This window comes from Diadema antillarum, unplaced genomic scaffold (assembly GCF_040938485.1).
Source record: "Diadema antillarum isolate AM-2024a unplaced genomic scaffold, OU_Dant_1.0 scf00000029, whole genome shotgun sequence".
Taxonomy (NCBI): domain Eukaryota; kingdom Metazoa; phylum Echinodermata; class Echinoidea; order Diadematoida; family Diadematidae; genus Diadema; species Diadema antillarum.
The window spans coordinates 3381185-3402342 of record NW_027270918.1 but is presented as its reverse complement, the minus strand read 5'-3'; the positions used below and the strand labels follow the sequence as shown (position 1 = coordinate 3402342).

The 21158-nt window shown below is 39.9% G+C and overlaps 1 protein-coding gene across 1 annotated transcript; it reads right to left on the bottom strand.

Moving 5' to 3' along the window:
- Window positions 1–11223: 11223 nt before the first annotated feature.
- LOC139739689 (peptidase inhibitor R3HDML-like) lies at window positions 11224–20335 on the bottom strand. Its single transcript, XM_071650301.1, has 4 exons — window positions 20078–20335; window positions 14135–14371; window positions 12782–12891; window positions 11224–11332 (listed from the first exon to the last, which is right to left on the bottom strand). Exons 1-4 carry the CDS (start codon window positions 20333–20335, stop codon window positions 11224–11226), a joined length of 714 nt encoding a protein of 237 aa, XP_071506402.1.
- Between the last annotated feature and the right edge of the window lie 823 nt (window positions 20336–21158).

The following is a 21158-nucleotide window of genomic DNA, read 5'->3' as shown; positions in this document are numbered from 1 at the left end:
ACATTCAATTTTAGACATAATTTCACAAATGTATAAGGACATGTGATAAAATGATGTGTAAATATGAGGAACCTACTAAAAAGCAATGCTTGTAGAATGTAGGTTCCAAAGAAACAATATAAGCGTTTAGTACAACATGCTAATTACGAAAGATGACGAAACACAAGCGAAAATCGGTATGTCGAGATAATAATAAACTCTACAGAATGTACGAAATAGTTTATGATGGTCAAGGTAAAACTCAGGGATTCAATGCTCCATAAAATTGCACTATTAGTCAAAGAAATGTGATCAAATGAAGTCAAATAAAGACACCCGAGCGAGACATCATTGAGAATAAGAACAGATATATCAAAATGGTCACAGCAAGTAACTATACATAAGATTTTAAAAAATTGGCTTTTAGATTTTGCTTAAAGGAACTTAGAGAACTTGATTGCAGCCGAACAGAATCTAACTCATTCCAGAAAGAAGGACCGGTAGAAGTACTTGTCTTAAGGGCTAGAACTGTACGAACGGGGGAAAAGTGATATGATCCACTTTGTCTTGTAGGGTAATTATGAATATCACTGTTTTTAACAAACATTGAGGAAAATAAACTAGGAAGATCGCCAATACTCAACTTATACATAAAAATTCCAACGTGATACAAATACAAATCAGAAACTTTTAGTAATTTACTGGAAACAAACAATTCATCTGTATGATCAAAAAAATGTGCACGATTTATAATCCGCAAGGCCTTTTTCTGAATCAAAAATAACGAATCGATTTTAGTCTTAGAGCAATTACCCCAGGCCAATATTCCGTAATTTAAGTAAGGTAATAATAGAGTTGAATAGAGGGAATGCAATATTGGCTTGGGGAAGAGGTACTTCAATTTGTGAATAACTCCAACGTTTTTACACAACAACTTACATAAATAATCAACATGAACCTTCCAAGAAAGATTACTATCAATATAAATACTTAAAAATTTTGTTGAATCTATTTGATTTAACTGCAAACCATTCACTAAAACTGAACCTGGAAGAAACTTTATTGTATTACTAAAAACCATATAATTAGTCTTGTTTATATTGAGCGATAATTTATTCGCCTGTATCCATTCAAATACCAGTTGCAGTTCGTTATTCACAGAATCAAGCAACACATAAGGATCTGAGTGAGAATAAAAAAGACTCGTGTCATCCGCAAATAAAAGAAAAGACAGCAGAGAGGATGAGTTGCGGAAGTCATTAATATAAAGAATAAATAAAAGAGGACCTAAGAGGGAGCCCTGTGGAACGCCACAGCAAATCGAACCTATTTCTGAGTCATGGTTATTCACAGTAACAAACTGAGTTCTTTCGGTAAGATAACTTCTGAACCACTCCAAGGCCTTTCCACGAATGCCGTAATGATTTAATTTGTACAAAAGTATTTCGTGGTCAATTGTGTCAAAGGCCTTGGAGTAGTCCAGAAACAACCCGACTGTATGCGACTTTGAGTCTATAGCTTTCGCAACTTTCTCTACTGATAATAATATAGCATGAGTGGTTGCATGTTTTTTCCGGAATCCGAATTGATTATCAGCTAAAATATCACATTCATTTAAGAATTTAAGTAAACGATTATAAACCACCTTCTCAAGTATTTTAGAAAAAGAAGACAGTAATGATATTGGTCGATAATTTCCCAACTCATCCTCTCTACCCTTCTTATAGATTGGTAGAACTTTGGCAATTTTCATTTGAGCGGGCACAATGCCAGTAAGTAAAGACAAATTCAAAATGTGGACTAATGGTGAAAGAATTTCATTTATAATACATTTTTTGAGATGATTAGAAAATCCATCGTGACCTGCACTCTTCTTGGGGGAAAGAGAATTAATAATATCTAAGACCTCTGCTTCAAATACAGGGAGAAAAAATAAAGACTGAGGATTGGAATTTAGTAGATATGAGTGGAAAGGTCTGTGTGCAGACGAAATGTTGCGTGCCAAATTTGGACCAATGTTAACAAAAAAAGAATTAAATGCTTCCGCAATTTCTCCATCATCTATTATATTATTGCCTTCATAGACAATCTTATCAATTACACTTTTATTTTCATGTTTATGAATTACATTATTAATTATACACCAAGTAGATTTTACATCTGACTTATGCTGTTCAAACAAAGAACAAAAATAATCCTTTTTCGCTTTACGTAACAGAGATGTAAGGGTATTTCGATACTGGGTGTACTTTGATTTATTCAAAGCTGTGTTATGTGATTTATATCTGTACAACAGAGTATTTTTCTTGTTTATGGATCTAAGTAAGGCTTTAGTTATCCAAGGTGAACGTGAAACTGTTTTATAATTTCCTCTTTGATTTCTCAATGGAAAATGTGAGTGAAATAAGGGTAACAAAGTGTTCATAAATATATCATACGCATCATTCGGGTCAGTGGAATCAAAAACTTCATTCCATTCCATTGAGGATAAACTATGTTTAAACAGCTGAATATTATAATCAGAAAATATTCTTGTTTGCGATGAATTATTACACATCTTTTGTTTCTGTGATTCAGGTATAACAGGATTGGTAGAAACTATAACGGGAAAATGATCTGATATGTCTGTTACAACAATACATTGATCACCATAAGTGTGATTGTTTGAGAATACATTATCAATCAGTGTTGCGGAAGCTCCACATAATCTTGTTGGCTTGGTAATACAAGCAGTGAAAAAGGATGATACCATGGTATTTAGAAAATCACGTGTTTGTGGCTTTTCATAATCGAGTAAGTCTAAATTAAAGTCGCCCACTATATAACTGTGTTTGTTGCGGAGATAGGGCGAATCTAAAATAAATTCAAGGATTGACATAAAATCAGAATGATTACAGTTCGGTGGCTTATAAATTTCTTCATGAGGAATTCCACTATCACAGTCTTTAGTCTTTATTCATCCTGAAATGTAGTGTATGCAACCACATGGAAAAATACGCTTCCTTTTTTTTGTGTGTGCATGCATTTTACCTTCCACCATGAATTCAGACCAGCAGTGCCCAGGGCAACCCATCATGAATTATTAATAAAGCATTCATGCGCCTTGGAGCAAGAGACCAGAAGCCTAGTCAGGAGAGCTCTGAAAAGGTGGTATTCATGTCCATTGTTCAGGGTCATTGTGAGCACTCACTCACATACTATAATACATTGGTTCCTGTGTATATTTCAAGTCAAAATCTGGAACCTAACTTTAAAGGGGATGGCTAGTAACCGATCAGTGGGAATCAGTGGGAATGCTGAGGGATGATTGTTCCAATCCTTGTGGGATTCATTTAAGAGTTCATTTTATATCTACTGTTGTGTGAAATTTATTTGCTTCAGAACGGTCTCATATTCAAGTAATGTGCAAATTAATGCCCCGTCACTGACCAAGCACGCTAACCTGGAAACATTAAACTGCACATTACTTGAATATGAGACTATTCTGAAGCAAATGATTTTCAAACAACAATACATATATAATGTACTCTTAAATGAATCCCACAAAGATTGGAACAATCATCCTCCAGTATTCCCATTGATTCCCACTGATCAGTTACTAGCCATCACCTTTGAAATTAATCATGGATTTAATGAAACTGATTTATGCTTTCATATTTTTAATCATCTCTAACTAAAGTAGGCACTATTCAACTATTACTCATATCAATGACAGCATCATCTGATATAGTTTTCGAACTATCAAGGATCAGAAGTGAGAAATGCCATTTCGGACACCAAGTATCATTGAAGAACATAATATACTCATAATATTCTGATCTCGACACTGCTGAGTGAGGGCGCCCCTCCGCATCCGGGTTGCCCGCATAAGCCAGTTCGTGTTTTTGTTTGTTTATTTGCTTGCTTTTTTGTTTTATTTTCATTTTTGGGTTTTGCGCATGAGCAGAAAAAGGAGATAAGTATCTTTGATGTAATGATTTTCTAGTAATTATCATAATAATTATAGTGGTGCCTGCGTGTACATCCACCTGACAGCAAAAGTGGTACTTGGCAATATCAATAGAAATTCAATGCACAATGATAGAAATGAATGTTTTCCTCAAGCGTTAATTGACGGTTCATTGTGGTCACCTGGTTTACGCAAATCCATCCTTAGTTTAAATATAGCTGGTTTGATTGGATTTTTAATTGATACTTCAGGTCAGCCTATGCCTTATGTTGCTTTGTGAACGAGTGAAGGGCGGGACCATCTACAGAGAAAGATATGTCAGTGTACCTGAGTGCGCATGAGCTAACTCCGAACTGGTTATTATGACGTAAAACACCTGCCAAACGGACAGAAACACTTAGAGAATGTGTGAAAAGACAGCAAATGTCGATCACAAGAGGGTAAACGCAATGCTAGAACACTGAAAAATAATACAACCGTAAAGAAACGAAATACGTTTTGAAAAAGAAAATGGTAGTCACAATGCTAAAAATTTCCGCGAAGTTATTATCATTATTATCATTATTAGAAGTAATAGTAATAGTAGAAGTAGTAGTAGTAGTAGTAGTAGTACTTTGATCACATTTTATTGTTGTTGGGGGTTTTTTTTGCGTGTGAACCTTTCAAAACTTTCACCCGAGACAACCATCAGATGAATGTAGGCGCTATCTATGTACTCTCTAATAAGTTCAATTTTGTTTTAAATGTGAAAAGTTCACCTGATTACAAATGAAAAGATTTAGTGCTGTGAAACAGAGCAGAGTTTACTAGATTTCTCCTAAGCTGTACATTATTACGACGTGCAAGTGATTAACAGAAGGCATTGTATGGAAACTTGCAAGTTATTATAATCTTGATCAGTCCCACCGAGGGTACATTGCAATGTATTTTTATTAATCATATAGTACTTTAGCAGGGACTGATAGGGCCTAGATGATTTTATTAACAAAATTGATTTGGAAACTTTTTTTTGTGGGCGTATAAAAGTAGTAGTAAAGCAATAATTCTCAAACAATATAATATGCATGTATTTACATATTGTTTTGGTCACGAAAGTGATAATCAAGGTATTATACGCCAGCAAAAGTCAACATGCATTTGCATTGCACAGGTCTTGCTAAGGCTTGCTAGCAATGAAATATGCAAATAGATTGGACATACAAAGGTTTGACAATTGCTCCAGAGCCCTTTAAAGAGCTCTGAATTACTTACAGACATGGCGCCCTCCTCTGGCAAAGTAACGGTCCGCATACAGTTCCGCAGTTCATCGAGATTAATCTGCTTTTCGGGCCCAGAGTTCCGCAAAATGAGTTTATTACCAGGATTAGGGAAACTCTCTAATTTATTAAAGAGAAAATGCCAACCAACAGAGCAGTTCAAGTTACCTTAAAACTGGCAAATACTATAGTATTGAAAAGGGAAAAAAAAAACAATTTTCTAAAGTCTCCATGAAACTGTTTCATTCGTAACACCCACGATCTTAGGCCAAGTAACCAAGTCGTCTTCTTACATTTTTTTTCTCTCTCTCTCACCACTCCCCCACCCCCTCTCTCTTCCCCTCTGTATCGCACACACACACACACACACATACATACACACAAACACACAAACACGCATAAACACACACACACACACACACACACACACACACACATACCATAACACATAAGCACACATTCTCTCTCAGTTTCTATTTTTCTATCCAAAGCTGACTTTATGTCGATTGCCGAGTCATGTCGGACAGCTATAAAGTGGTTATAAAAGATGTACTCGCTTCTCCATTCATCGTTTCCCACTTAGAGAGGAATGGAACCCAAATAAAAATGTTACTTGGGTGAATGCAACAATATTAGTGATACACATCAGTGAAAATTTGAGGAAAATCGGATAATCCGTTAAAGAAGGTGGCATCAAAACTTTCAAAATTCGTAAATTTTACTAATGCGATTTGTTCTACTAATGGCATGGGCGTCACCAGGGGGGGTGCGTTGGGTGCGAACGCACCCCCCTTCAGATCCTTAAAAAAAAAAAAAAAAAACGTTCAGTCTGCGAGCGATCTCAACGCCGGACGCTAAATAATCATTCTTTTCTATTTGTTATTCTTTTATTTTACTCCAGGGACAAAAAAAAAAAAAAAAGAAAATCGTGTGCAAAAACAATTCTCTCCCCTGGTTCTGGCAGCACTGCTTTTATACATATCTACTAGTATTCTATACAGTGTTTACTATTTATCGACCGTACTGTACATCCGTACGGTTTGCGGAGCACGTACACGTTTGCATGTACATGTGCTACTTTCAAGTATGGGTCTATTATACGTTACTTCTGACCAATCCATATTGCAAGCCCAAGTGCGAGCCTTAGCCTCATTAAAAAAAAAAAAAAAGATGGAGGGGCAAGCATATCATTGTGCCCACCCCTCCCCCCTCCATAATTCCAGAGACGAGAAGATTTTCTTACCTTTTTTTTTGGACAGAAAAAAAAAAGTTGCCCCATAAAAATATTGGAGGGGCAAGCATATTATAATTTTGCCCCCCCCCCCCATAATTAATAATTCCCGAAATGAGATTTTCTTGCTTTTGAAAGAAAACAAAAATGTTGCCCCCATAAAGATAGTGGAAGGCAAGCGCATCATTTGCCCCACCCCACATAATCATAAGATTTTCTTGCTTTGTTGTTAGAAATCTGTCCAATTATTTCACCCAAAAGCAGTGGCGTAACCACGGAGGGGGGGGGGGGTGCCCCCCCCCCCCAAAAAAAAAATCCGCTGGTTAAAAAAAAAAAAAGACTTACCAAAATAGTAATTCGAGGGTTACTAAACTGCTTTTAAATGAAAGGGTGATCAAGAAATAAGATATTTTTCTATGATTTCTTTTAACCATAATTAAATAGGTATATAGTGTGAAACATTGTTCAAAGAGCCCGGAGCTGACAAATAATTGTGATTCAACGTGATTCCTGGTTGGCATTCTGCATATAAGCAGGATGTACGCAGTGTACTCAGAACATCCGAACGGCAAAAAGAGTCGATGCAATGTTGCGCAATGTGATGTAGAATGTACACCTTTGTACCTTACGCTTCGTTATATCAAAGCTAGATCATTGATTTTGCAGTGTTGCTTTACATACTAGTCTATATAGAAATGTCTTGCATTGCCAATAAAAAGACTTGACCTGGGCTAATTCCTAACTGTTCCATGTATATAGTACACACACACAAACAAACACGCACAATTAGGGGATGCTCTGAAGTGCAGATTTTGGACATCCTTCCCCCGCTTGGTCACTTCGACGCCACCTCGCTGGTCATACCTCCCCCAGTCATGAACATAAACCGACACCCTTGACTACCAGTAGCGGATCCAGGGGGAGGGGTGCACCGGGCGTCCCCCCCCCTTAATTTCCAAAGCGAAAAAGTATAGCTTCAAACGGCAGTTTTTGGACTGTAAAATGTCAAAATTTTCAAGCTTGCTTGCTCCGCTCGCTGGCATTTAGTCGTAATGCCATTCTCCTGAAGTTGCTGCCAGTAATTGCCGGCAGTTGCGCCCGGTGCGCCCCCTTAATTTCCAAAGCGAAAAAATATAGATACAAACGGCAGTTTTTGGACTGTAAAATGTCACAATTTTCAAGCTCGCTCGCTGCGCTCGCTCACATTTAAATTCTCCTGATATTGCTGCTAGTAATTGTCAGCAGTTGTGCCCGGTGCGCCCCCTTGATTTCGAAAGCAAAAAAGATATAGCTTCAAACGGCAGTTTTTGGTCTGTAAAATGTCAAAATTTTCAAGCTCGCTCTCTTCGCTCGCTCGCATTGAATATTTATGCAATTCACCTGATGTTGCTGCCAGTAATTGCCAGCAGTTGCGCCCGGTACGCCCCCTTATGATTTCCAAAGCGAAAAACTATGGCTAAGAAGGGTAGTTTTGGGACTGTAAACTGTAAAATTTTCAAGCTCGCTCTCTTCGCTCGCTCGCATTGAATCGCTATGCAATTCACCTGATGTTGCTGCCAGTAATTGCCAGCAGTTGCGCCCGGTGCGTCCCCCCCCCCCCCCATTAATTTCCAAAGCGAAAAACTAAGGCTAAGAACGGCAGTTTTTGGCCTGTAAAATGTAAAAATTTCAAGCTCGCTCGCTCCGCCCGCTCGCATGTAATCGTTATGCTCTCCTGATATTGCTGCCAGTAATTGCCAGCAGTTGCGCCCGATGCGCCCCCTTAAATTCCAAAGCGAAAAAATATAGCTACAGTATACAAACGGCATTTTTTTTTTTTACTGTAAAATGTCAAAATTTTCAAGCTCGCTCGCTGCGCTCGCTCGTATTTAATTGTAACGCCATTCTCCTGATGTTGCTGTCAGTAATTGCCGGCAGTTGCGCCCGGTGCGCCCCCTACCCCCCTTTATTTCCAAAGCAAAAAAATAAGGCTCCAGATGGCAGTTTTTGGACTGTAAAATGTCAAAATTTTCGAGCTCGCTCTCTTCGCTCGCTCGCATTTAATTGTTATGCCATTCATCTGATGTTCAGCTGCCAGTAATTGCCAGCAGTTGCGCCCGGTGCGCCCCCCCCCCCCCCTTAATTTCCAAAGCAAAAAAATATGGCTACAAACGGCAGTTTCTGGACTGCAAAATGTCAAAATTTTCGAGCTCGCTCGCTCCGCTCGCTCGCATGTAATTGTTATGCCATTCTCCTGATATTGCTGCCAGTAATTTTTCGTTTCACACCGTCATTCCATAATCCATTTATGGGGGGGGGGGGGAGGGGACAACCCCCTCCCACAACCTCCCTCCTTGCTCGTTCCGCGTGCTCGGGCTCGGTCGCGTTCATGACATCAGTGTAAGTTTCCCTCAAAAAATAGTAAAAGTGTATAATATAGGGATTGAGAGTTTCGTATATTCCAAATGTTTGTCCACAAAAAATATCGTTACATTTACTGTCAAAACGCACCCCCCTTGAAAAAAAGCTGGTGACGCCCCTGTAATGTTGATGCATTCACTCATACATAATTTTTATGTACGTGTTTTAGTTTTATTCCCCTTTAAGCCTCCTAACCATGAATTGATATATGGTGCTTTTTGATTACATCTATCATGCTTGTCAATAATACACATGTATCAAACTTACAAAACCATGTGTGCACACTGACAGATAATTATTATGAAGCATTTTAATTCACAAAGAATCTGTGCAGCATGCAATAATGCATATGCCAACAAAATAGACAAAATAGACATGATATACCAATATCAATCCCTTATCCGATCTCTTCTTTTCTCTTTTATCAAAGATTATGCACCCTCCCCACCTCCACAGTATAATGATTATCCTCTCAGCGTAAGAGAGCGCCGGCATCTGTATTTCTTCTACAGCTTACATAGAACATAAGAGGAGTTAGTCAAAGAAATATGTATAACATTTGATGAGGAATGTCCTTAATAATGAGACCTTTCACTGCGTTACTAAAAGAAAACATAATGGACTTCAAGACATCCAAACTGTCTTATATAAATTTATTTGATTTTCTCAAACTTTCATAGGCCGGTTACATCGATTTTACATTATATCAATAGTACTCTTTCGTCGTTGACAAAAAAGTCGTCGTTTAACATTATTTGCCTGACAGGATGATCGCCACCGAGCTCTATTCTTCTCATTCCGCGTTGTCTAGCCCACTGAAGAAAATAAAAACGAGGAAGAAACAAAGAGAGAGAGAGAGAGAGAGAGAGATTACAAAAGAAGTATTAATTGGGGGAATAATTTTTACTCTCTCTTACTCTTTGCCAAAATCAATGGAAAGAAAATAGAATTTTAAGCTGTTGTGAGCGGCTCTCAAACTCTGAATTGTTTCTTTTTTTCATAGATGTTTTGGCATCAATACAGTATTAAGAAGATGTTTCCCCTTTCTCATGGTTGATAGGAAATAATATACTTTAACGGGATAAGAGTCTGACTTAGAGTGTATGACAACAATATCATAATAATTATCCTGTGTCATCAACTAGAAATCTCATAATTAATATAAGAGCAAAATGACGCGTAAAACAAACTTTCAATAAATAAAGACGAATAAGGAAGCATCGTAAAAATCAGAGACTCACTGCAAAACAAAAGGATAGGATAGATTATCCTCCATGCTCGAACATCTACCTTAGAAATAAGTGAGGAAACGTACACGGGGAGCTAATGTATCAATTAACAACGTTCACGTGTTTTATAAAAAGCTTTCCAAGATATTAACCCTTCCTGTGTCAGAGACAGTGGAAAGTACGTACAACGCTTCTCTCTGCCGATCGGCACTCAAACCACCAGAAGAGTTAAAGAAAGCCAAGATATATTTAAACAAATATGATGTTGTTGCTTTAAAAAGAAAAAGAAAAGAAGAGAGAAAAAATGGACCCTATCCAAAAAGAAAAGAAATATATATATGCCCCAGACAATACTGACATAAAATCAGACCATAATAAATCTTCAACAAATGCAACATTACTATTAGATATAAGAGATAATGTCTCGACGAGAGAGCTCATAAGAAATGTCTCCACGAGGAAGCTCATAAGAAATGTCTCCACGAGGAAGCTCATAAGAAATGTCTCCACGAGGGAGCTCATAAGAAATGTCTCCACGAGGAAGCTCATAAGAAATGTCTCCACGAGGAAGCTCATAAGAAATGTCTCCACGAGGAAGCTCATAAGAAATATCTCCACGAGGGAGCTCATAAGAAATGAAAAAAAAAAAGAATCTTGTTTTATTTCATTCATAATGAGTGAACAGATTTATCAGCGGTCCCGTTGTGTCTCCGGATGGAAGCGGACAGTAAAGCAATTGCGCATGTCCCTGGAGACTCATTTTGTTTTCATTGTCGTCAACTAAATCGTCGTGGTCATTTTATAGTCACTGCTGTTGATAGTGTGGTATCTACGCCGCTTGAAGAGTGTTTGTAAAACTTGGACTTGTTTACCTTTTTATATATTCATAACTATCGCCGTTGAAATTGAACCATGATATTGATTGTCACCACAACATATCACATATTGTTTTAAAAATCAATGAAGTCAATGAAATAATTACAGCGACCCGCGTGACGACGTAAAAATAATGTACCTTACGACCAGCGAGACGACCTGTCAAGCTTATTATACAGTCAACTTTTGATTAAACTGCAAATTAACTCAATGACAACGAAGAACCAGCAGAGCTCACACAGAATCTTTGGGAACTTTGGAATCTCGTATAATAGGAAAAGGGTTAAGGAAGGCGAGAAGAATCTAACACTCACAGGTGCACAAGTTTGAGTCACATTCTCCCCCGTAGCCCTGGGGGCAGCTACTGCAAGGCGATCCCCTGATGTAGGGTTTGTTACCATTGAAGTTCCCTCTGCAAATGGAAAATAGAAAAAGCACATTCAACAAACAAACAAACAAACAAACAAACACAAACAAACGAACAAAAAAAACCCCAACAAAACATTAGACAGATATCTTATTGTCCAATTTTATCTCACTGCAAAAAGTCAATTCGAACACACAGAGTCGCGATGGTGTATAGGATCGGACCAAAATGTATAAAAACGATAAGATATGAAAGATTTAAGATGCTTTCGCAAAACAGTGAAATCGTTTACTCTTTAGTAATATGAAAAGTTAAAGTCCCTTTTTACGTTCTACGCATGTAAATAGGTATTTCAGGCCCGGTCACACCGCCCGAACTTTGTTGGAGCGTTCCTTGAACGGTAGGGAGAGGGGGCCGAATTTCGACAACGCTCGTCACCGCGCACAAAATGGGAAAAAAAATCGAAAACATGGGCGTTGCCTTAGCGGTGCACCGCTGAAGCAGACGTTGGTTTAACGGTAGCGAGCGTTGGTTTAGCGGTGACGCGAGCGTTGATAGAGCGGCGTTCTGCGCATGCAGGCGTTGGCTCGGCGGGGGTTTAAAGTTGGTTTAGCGGCATACCGCTTTTGACTATAATACGGAGCTGAACGGATCGCTTTGACAGAAGTTCTGATAGATTTTTGATAGAAGTTGATAGTTGAAGTTCATCATGCCACGTGGACAAAAGAAGAGGAAGGCTGGAGAAGGAAAGGCAGCAGCCTCCAATCATAGCAAGTCTCTCAGCATCCATGGTAATACAGTTTTACTGTAACTTTGAGCAAATTCGATATAAATGAGGTCTGCACTCAACGGCAGCTTGATTCCAAATGGGCTCCCGGTCCATTTCTCCCCGTATTTATAGCCAAATTCTGGTCCCGCTCCGACACTTCCATACCAACGCCAAACCAAAGTTCATCACCGCAATGGATCGCTGCTTCAACGCCCGACACCGTTCCAGCAATCCCGTGTCCGCTCGTAAAACGCTTACAACCGCTCCACCAAAGTTTGTGCAACGTTTAATCACCGCTCGGGCAAAGCTGGCGAAGCAGCGGTTGTCCAGCGTTCAAGATTTCTGCGTTGGCCTAGCGGACCCAAGCGTCCACGAACTTGCATCTAGCGGTGCCAAACTTTGACTGGGCGTTGTTGGAGCGGTTTTGACTTTGCCGGAGCGGAAAATTACCCGCTCCTCACCGCTCGCAATATTTTGTGCAGCTTACTTTCGGAGCGGTAGGAGGGACCATCAGCGGTGGCCGAGCGTATACGGCGTTGCCTTAACAGGGGCCAACTTCTGTTCAACGGTGGTGAACGGTTACGAGCGGTAATGAATTTTTTTTCCACCGCTCCAGGAACGCTCCAGCAAAGTTCTGGCGGTGTGACCGGGCCTTTACATATTCAAAGCATTCATATTCGTGATACACGTACTAGTATTAGGTTGTGTGATGACAAGTTACTCACCCAGGGCCGTAGTTGCAAACGAGGTAGTCGAAAGGATACGTGACTCCCTTATAGTTGTAGGGACATGTGGCCCATCCACACCCTATGAAGGTCGTGTCAGCCCAAACCACCTAAGTAACGGATAAATCAAATTAATCAGAGCTACTTATTTTGGGAGGATTTTCCCAGACAGGTAACGTAAAGTTTGAGAAAAAGCCCCGACAAACACAAACCATTCTAAATTGAAAAATGTTGTGTTGTGTTATGTTGTGTTGTCCTATTGGCTTACAGTATTAAAACGATAGTAGCCAAAATAAAAAAAGGTTTACACATCTCCAATGTTTAATTATAGAACAGCACTTGTATTACGCCATCCAGGTGTAGAGGCCTATTCCGATGCGAAGAGAGACATACAGCTATATAAAGAGAATTACATACAGTAAGACCCTCTCTCATGGACATTTCCCTTAATCTGCATAGAGGGACTGTAAAGAACAATAAACAGACGAACATACTTCTAACGAACAGGCGAGCGAGCTGCTGTGATCATTGCAACCGGGCCGTGCATACTAGGCGATTATTAAATGAGACGCCCTCTAAATTCTAGACACAATTGATTCGTACTCTGGAACTCATGAAGGGATTTCGGTATGTGAGCTGGGTTTACCTATGTTCGCCAAAATACGTCATGATATCAGAGCGGATTTTTTTTTTTTGAGTCGAGAGAAAGAAGCTAGCTTTGTTTGTTCGTTCATTTCCATCTGAGATGGCTGGATAGCCCATATTCAGCTACACTAAGCTGGTCTTTCATGGGGTCCAGTTGGATGTGAGGCGGGACCACTTCACCGGGTTAAACACCCTGTTCTTTGCGATGAATGAATGAAGCGGGATCTTTTTCGTGCATGAGTTGTGACTCTCTCACACACGGGACCTCCATTCTATGTCCTATCCGAGGGACAGATTTGATTCTGTGTATGCATTTTATACACACACTCATGCACATGATATCTAGACCTATACAGGGCCCTGTTTCATATAACTGTTCGTAAAGTTACGCAATCGACTGGTAATCAGTTCTTGTGCTGAATTACTGAAATTCTGTTAAGTATAGCACATCACAACTGATCACCAGTCGCTCGTAAGTTGTGCGTAAGTTTACGAACAGCTTTATAAAACACCCCTGGTATATTATAATATAATTATATGATATACAAATTATGATATATATCATAAACATATTCAAAATGAATTAGTATTGGTATGTGAGGGAGAGATAGGTGAGAAAGGTGCTTGGGAGAAAGGATGAGTGTTTCCGTGTTCATTCTTTTCTCGAGCTTGATGGTTAATTCAATGAGATCACACATAATAATTTACCTGCGTGTAATGACCGCATACAGCACCAGAAGCGCACGTATTCGATGCGTAGTCGTAGTCGACCTTCTCGTCGTTCCACGAGTCAATGTAGCTAGTCATACTGTAGCCGAAACCGTAGGCGATGTTCTGTCCGACCCACCACCACTCGTCCGTTCTCCGGTCCGAAGAATCGTCGTGGCTGAACGTACACTGGTCGGCCCAAGCTTGGGCGGAGGCCGCCAGCTCCGCGTCCCATTGCTGCATGATAGTAAAGATGGTGATAGATTGTGGAAACAAAAATGACATGAATTACGTTATGAAAAGATATTCTTTTTAATCTCCTCTTCAAGTTCCTGGGACTGTAATTGTCTTAATTACAATTTGCAACATCCATAAGAACAGTAACAATAGCTGCCGTAATGATATCTTATTTTGTAAAACATATTATACAAATATACTTGGCCTTGAGAGTTTCTTGTTAAAACTATGGGCAGAGGTGACTCCAAATTAGTACTATTCACTTCGGGGCTGCGCCCCTCAGTGAATAGTACTAGTTTGGAGTCACCGAGGCCCATAGTTTTAACAAGAAACTCGAAACTAGGCAAAGTATATTTGTTTTATATTTTGGATCAAAAATTTGAATAAAAAGTGAAAATCATAGGCTTAGCCTAACCCCGGGACGCTCCGTGTACACAGTTACACTGCAACACTGCGTGTTGGGGTTGGTCGCAGTTAGAATTCGGGACCGGACGTGGACGGACCACGTACACTTGATTGTAGAGAAGGGTGATTGTGACATCATTTTGCAAATAGTATATACTATTTGCAAAATGTCGTCATAAAAGTGACGTCATTTTGCAAATAGTACTTCATGGAGTGTCAAACACACCAACACTCTAAAATAGTTCAAAATACCTATAATCACGTGAAGCTCTTTTAACCAATCAATGGAAGACAAATTTTTGATCCAAAATATAATACCATCTAGAGTGGACTCCCGTTTATATATGACGAAGTCCTCCAGACCGGCAGTTTTCTTTCGTTATATCGAAATTTCGTGATAACGGAACAAATAAATATAGGTTTTCCCAGGCAATTTCGCACTTTTGTCAGTCCATTTGATAGAAAGTTCATTTAATTTAGCAAAAATCCTCGTCACTGCACATTCTGTCATTCAAAACTGTAAGTTGTTCGTTCAATATTTAGCATTTCGATCAATGAAATTTGCACATGCGCCTTTCGAATTCGTAAAACGGGCATTCAAATTGGCACGTGCTCTTCAGTCATTCAAATTCGCCAGCACTGGCCGAAAAGGGTATTTCAGTCATTCAATTTCGCGTATGGGCAGTCAAATTCCAAACATGTTCATTCAAATTAACTTCATGTTATTTCTTCGGACTGGAAGACTCAATAAGCACATTGAAGAAAAAAAAAAGCTGTTGCTAATATCTCTAAACTGAATACGAAAATATGAAATGTAATGACCGTTGCAAAACAATAAATATGTTGAAAAAAAAAATAACGACAGAACAAAAGCATAAACATGCGTGCTAAATTGACTGTAAAAGATGTTAAATTGAATGCCCAAAAATGAATTCGAATGAACGAGTGCAGCATGTCCGCAGGGGCGGATCCAGGAATTCTGTAAAGGGGGGGGGGGGGGGCGTGACTAATATTTCTGGTGCCACTTCCGGGTTTCATTTCATTTTTTTCTTTTTATTTTCTTTGTTTTTAACGAAAATTAAAGGGGGGCGTGCGCCGGTTGCGCCCCCCCTCTGGATCCACCACTGTGTTCGTGATCACGTGACTATATCATTCTAAATTGAACGAACGAATAACGAAATTGTGCTTGTTTTACGAATTTCAATCGAAAAAGGGTTAATTAGAATGAGACTAAAGGTAATTTGAATGCTCCAAAATGAATTTGAATGAAGAGATCATGAAATTGAAATACCGAACATATATCTACGCTAAATTTTGCTAAATTGAATTCAGCAATTAGGAATTGGACTGACACACGTGCAAAATTGGCCGGGAAAAACTATAATAAAACTACAAAGAGTGGACAATGTTGCAGCCTGAATTTTTACTTCGTTGTAATCGGAATTTAGTTAAAGTCGTGTTCGTTATAACGGGAGTGCATTATATAATGAATTTATCTACGTACGTCGGATGATTATTATGAACGGCCTTTTTATACCTAAAATGCGGCAAACCTAGGTGCCCAAAGATACCCGATAAAACAGGCCCCTATGAACAATAAAAAAAAAATAGATACGTAATCTTGGGGTTGTGGTCGCCCCTCGGTTTTTGATTCATATGCGTGGGCGAGTGTCTGCCTGTGAGTGCGTGTTTCGAAGAGTGAAATTTATGATCTTCAAGAGCCTCCATCAGTTCAAAGTTAAAAACTGATTTGCTTCTCACGTTTCTTAGCCTTATATGTATTTCGTCATTTCTTTTACATTGATGTAAACACGTATCTTTGTATGTTCCGTGAATATAGACGTTTATTACGTGTATTTTATTTTTGATCCAATCTAGATTTTGAAATCCTTTTCATTTTCCCATTTATAAGCCCTCCATCATAAAACAAGATAACCTAGAGGAATTAGCGAGAACACGTAAACTTTCGCGTTTGTAGCTACATGTATATCATTAAAAAAAATCATGTTGCATCTCAACTGAAATTCGTTAAACATGGAAAAGAAAATCTGTAAGTACATAGAACGTACATCTTGAAAACGGTGTATCGTTTGTTCTATCATTTGTGCGAACCAAATGTAATCAACCTCGCCCTAAATATACATGGGCGTCACCAGGGGGGGTGCGTTGGGTGCGAACGTACCCCCCTTCAGATCCTTAAAAAAAAAAAAAAAAAACGTTCAGTCTGCGAGCGATCTCAACGCCGGACGCTAAATAATCATTCTTTTCTATTTGTTATTCTTTTATTTTACTCCAGGGACAAAAAAAAAAAAAAAAAGAAAATCGTGTGCAAAAACAATTCTCTCCCCTGGTTCTGGCAGCACTGCTTTTATACATATCTACTAGTATTCTATACAGTGTTTACTATTTATCGACCGTACTGTACATCCGTACGGTTTGCGGAGCACGTACACGTTTGCATGTACATGTGCTACTTTCAAGTATGGGTCTATTATACGTTACTTCTGACCAATCCATATTGCAAGCCCAAGTGCGAGCCTTAGCCTCATTAAAAAAAAAAAAAAAGATGGAGGGGCAAGCATATCATTGTGCCCACCCCTCCCCCCTCCATAATTCCAGAGACGAGAAGATTTTCTTACCTTTTTTTTTGGACAGAAAAAAAAAAGTTGCCCCATAAAAATATTGGAGGGGCAAGCATATTATAATTTTGCCCCCCCCCATAATTAATAATTCCCGAAATGAGATTTTCTTGCTTTTGAAAGAAAACAAAAATGTTGCCCCCATAAAGATAGTGGAAGGCAAGCGCATCATTTGCCCCACCCCACATAATCATAAGATTTTCTTGCTTTGTTGTTAGAAATCTGTCCAATTATTTCACCCAAAAGCAGTGGCGTAACCACGGAGGGGGGGGGGGGGTGCCCCCCCCCCCAAAAAAAAATCCGCTGGTTAAAAAAAAAAAAAAAGACTTACCAAAATAGTAATTCGAGGGTTAGTAAACTGCTTTTAAATGAAAGGGTGATCAAGAAATAAGATATTTTTCTATGATTTCTTTTAACCATAATTAAATAGGTATATAGTGTGAAACATTGTTCAAAGAGCCCGGAGCTGACAAATAATTGTGATTCAACGTGATTCCTGGTTGGCATTCTGCATATAAGCAGGATGTACGCAGTGTACTCAGAACATCCGAACGGCAAAAAGAGTCGATGCAATGTTGCGCAATGTGATGTAGAATGTACACCTTTGTACCTTACGCTTCGTTATATCAAAGCTAGATCATTGATTTTGCAGTGTTGCTTTACATACTAGTCTATATAGAAATGTCTTGCATTGCCAATAAAAAGACTTGACCTGGGCTAATTCCTAACTGTTCCATGTATATAGTACACACACACAAACAAACACGCACAATTAGGGGATGCTCTGAAGTGCAGATTTTGGACATCCTTCCCCCGCTTGGTCACTTCGACGCCACCTCGCTGGTCATACCTCCCCCAGTCATGAACATAAACCGACACCCTTGACTACCAGTAGCGGATCCAGGGGGAGGGGTGCACCGGGCGTCCCCCCCCCCCCTTAATTTCCAAAGCGAAAAAGTATAGCTTCAAACGGCAGTTTTTGGACTGTAAAATGTCAAAATTTTCAAGCTTGCTTGCTCCGCTCGCTGGCATTTAGTCGTAATGCCATTCTCCTGAAGTTGCTGCCAGTAATTGCCGGCAGTTGCGCCCGGTGCGCCCCCTTAATTTCCAAAGCGAAAAAATATAGATACAAACGGCAGTTTTTGGACTGTAAAATGTCACAATTTTCAAGCTCGCTCGCTGCGCTCGCTCACATTTAAATTCTCCTGATATTGCTGCTAGTAATTGTCAGCAGTTGTGCCCGGTGCGCCCCCTTGATTTCGAAAGCAAAAAAGATATAGCTTCAAACGGCAGTTTTTGGTCTGTAAAATGTCAAAATTTTCAAGCTCGCTCTCTTCGCTCGCTCGCATTGAATATTTATGCAATTCACCTGATGTTGCTGCCAGTAATTGCCAGCAGTTGCGCCCGGTACGCCCCCTTATGATTTCCAAAGCGAAAAACTATGGCTAAGAAGGGTAGTTTTGGGACTGTAAACTGTAAAATTTTCAAGCTCGCTCTCTTCGCTCGCTCGCATTGAATCGCTATGCAATTCACCTGATGTTGCTGCCAGTAATTGCCAGCAGTTGCGCCCGGTGCGTCCCCCCCCCCCCCCATTAATTTCCAAAGCGAAAAACTAAGGCTAAGAACGGCAGTTTTTGGCCTGTAAAATGTAAAAATTTCAAGCTCGCTCGCTCCGCCCGCTCGCATGTAATCGTTATGCTCTCCTGATATTGCTGCCAGTAATTGCCAGCAGTTGCGCCCGATGCGCCCCCTTAAATTCCAAAGCGAAAAAATATAGTTACAGTATACAAACGGCATTTTTTTTTTTACTGTAAAATGTCAAAATTTTCAAGCTCGCTCGCTGCGCTCGCTCGTATTTAATTGTAACGCCATTCTCCTGATGTTGCTGTCAGTAATTGCCGGCAGTTGCGCCCGGTGCGCCCCCTACCCCCCTTTATTTCCAAAGCAAAAAAATAAGGCTCCAGATGGCAGTTTTTGGACTGTAAAATGTCAAAATTTTCGAGCTCGCTCTCTTCGCTCGCTCGCATTTAATTGTTATGCCATTCATCTGATGTTCAGCTGCCAGTAATTGCCAGCAGTTGCGCCCGGTGCGCCCCCCCCCCCTTAATTTCCAAAGCAAAAAAATACGGCTACAAACGGCAGTTTCTGGACTGCAAAATGTCAAAATTTTCGAGCTCGCTCGCTCCGCTCGCTCGCATGTAATTGTTATGCCATTCTCCTGATATTGCTGCCAGTAATTTTTCGTTTCACACCGTCATTCCATAATCCATTTATGGGGGGGGGGGAGGGGACAACCCCCTCCCACAACCTCCCTCCTTGCTCGTTCCGCGTGCTCGGGCTCGGTCGCGTTCATGACATCAGTGTAAGTTTCCCTCAAAAAATAGTAAAAGTGTATAATATAGGGATTGAGAGTTTCGTATATTCCAAATGTTTGTCCACAAAAAATATCGTTACATTTACTGTCAAAACGCACCCCCCTTGAAAAAAAGCTGGTGACGCCCCTGATATACATAAATGTAAAAGGTCGGCATGATTACAAGTGGATAAGACTTGAAATATTCAAAACAAATGTACTAAATATCTTTCGAAATTACCATTTGACAAACAAAATAACGAGTATACGCATTATTTCTGGCAGGCGGCAAGAGTGCCATACACTTACGAGAGGAACCATATTGGCAGCAGAAGGGCTCACGTCACCGCGGTGACCATTGTGGGTGGCAAGTATCGTCTGCTGGTCTTGCTCGCTCAAACCGTTGTTTCTCGCTGCTCGCTTCGCTCGCAGGGGGTCCGAATCGAGGAGTTTAGCACGGAACAGCGGGCCAAGGGGTTTCAGTGCCTGGTCCTGGTCGTGTTGGACCGGGCTGGCATGGCCGAAGGAGACGGCGACCACCACGAGAAGACACAGTGAGAATTTCATCTTAGTTGGCTAGCGTTTTTTTCTCTCTGTCTTTCGTATCCAGAATTCTCTCTATTTATAGGCCGAGCACAAGGTGTGTATAGTCCGTGACTTGGATTATCCTTTGGTTAATCTTCGGAGAATACAACGTTTGCACAACCACTTACATTTTTGCTACGTCGTAAGCACTTAGGTTTACCAGATGCTTGAATGCTCTCATGTGTGTATAAAAGAGGGTGGGAACGTTAACACATGACATGACTTTAAGGCGTATCTGTAGCGATTCGTATCTAAGATGTGATAACTGTAACTGTATAATTCAGACCAACAATGGATTCTATGAAGAGAGGATCACCACCAGGCGTGAAGAAGAGAATTAAAACGACCTCGAGAAAGAGATTGAAACGCTGAGATGCGTTCCTTTTTTTTATCCTTTCAGGATGAAGGTGCGGGGAGGTCTCGTGAAAACATTTCATAATACATATTGCTGTTTTGGACAGGCGGAGCTTGGATTTTACACTTGATGCAAATATTGATTGATCACTTTCTTCTCCTGAAAGAAAATTTCCGATTATGTAATTGCAAACAAAAAGACTCCTTTCAGGTGCCAAAACAGAGATGGACACAGTGACCTATAGTACTAATTATCATCACTTCTGACCCATATTGAGCAAGTTTCACACACACACAAACACACACACACACACACACACACACCCTTATGCTGTTATAGGTAGAGAGACTGTAGTTTTGCATACATTATATCAGAGGCTATTTTTGAAAGGAAGCTTGCAGTAATTAGCAAGTTGCAATAACCACGTTCATGTACTGCGTCAACTGCGTC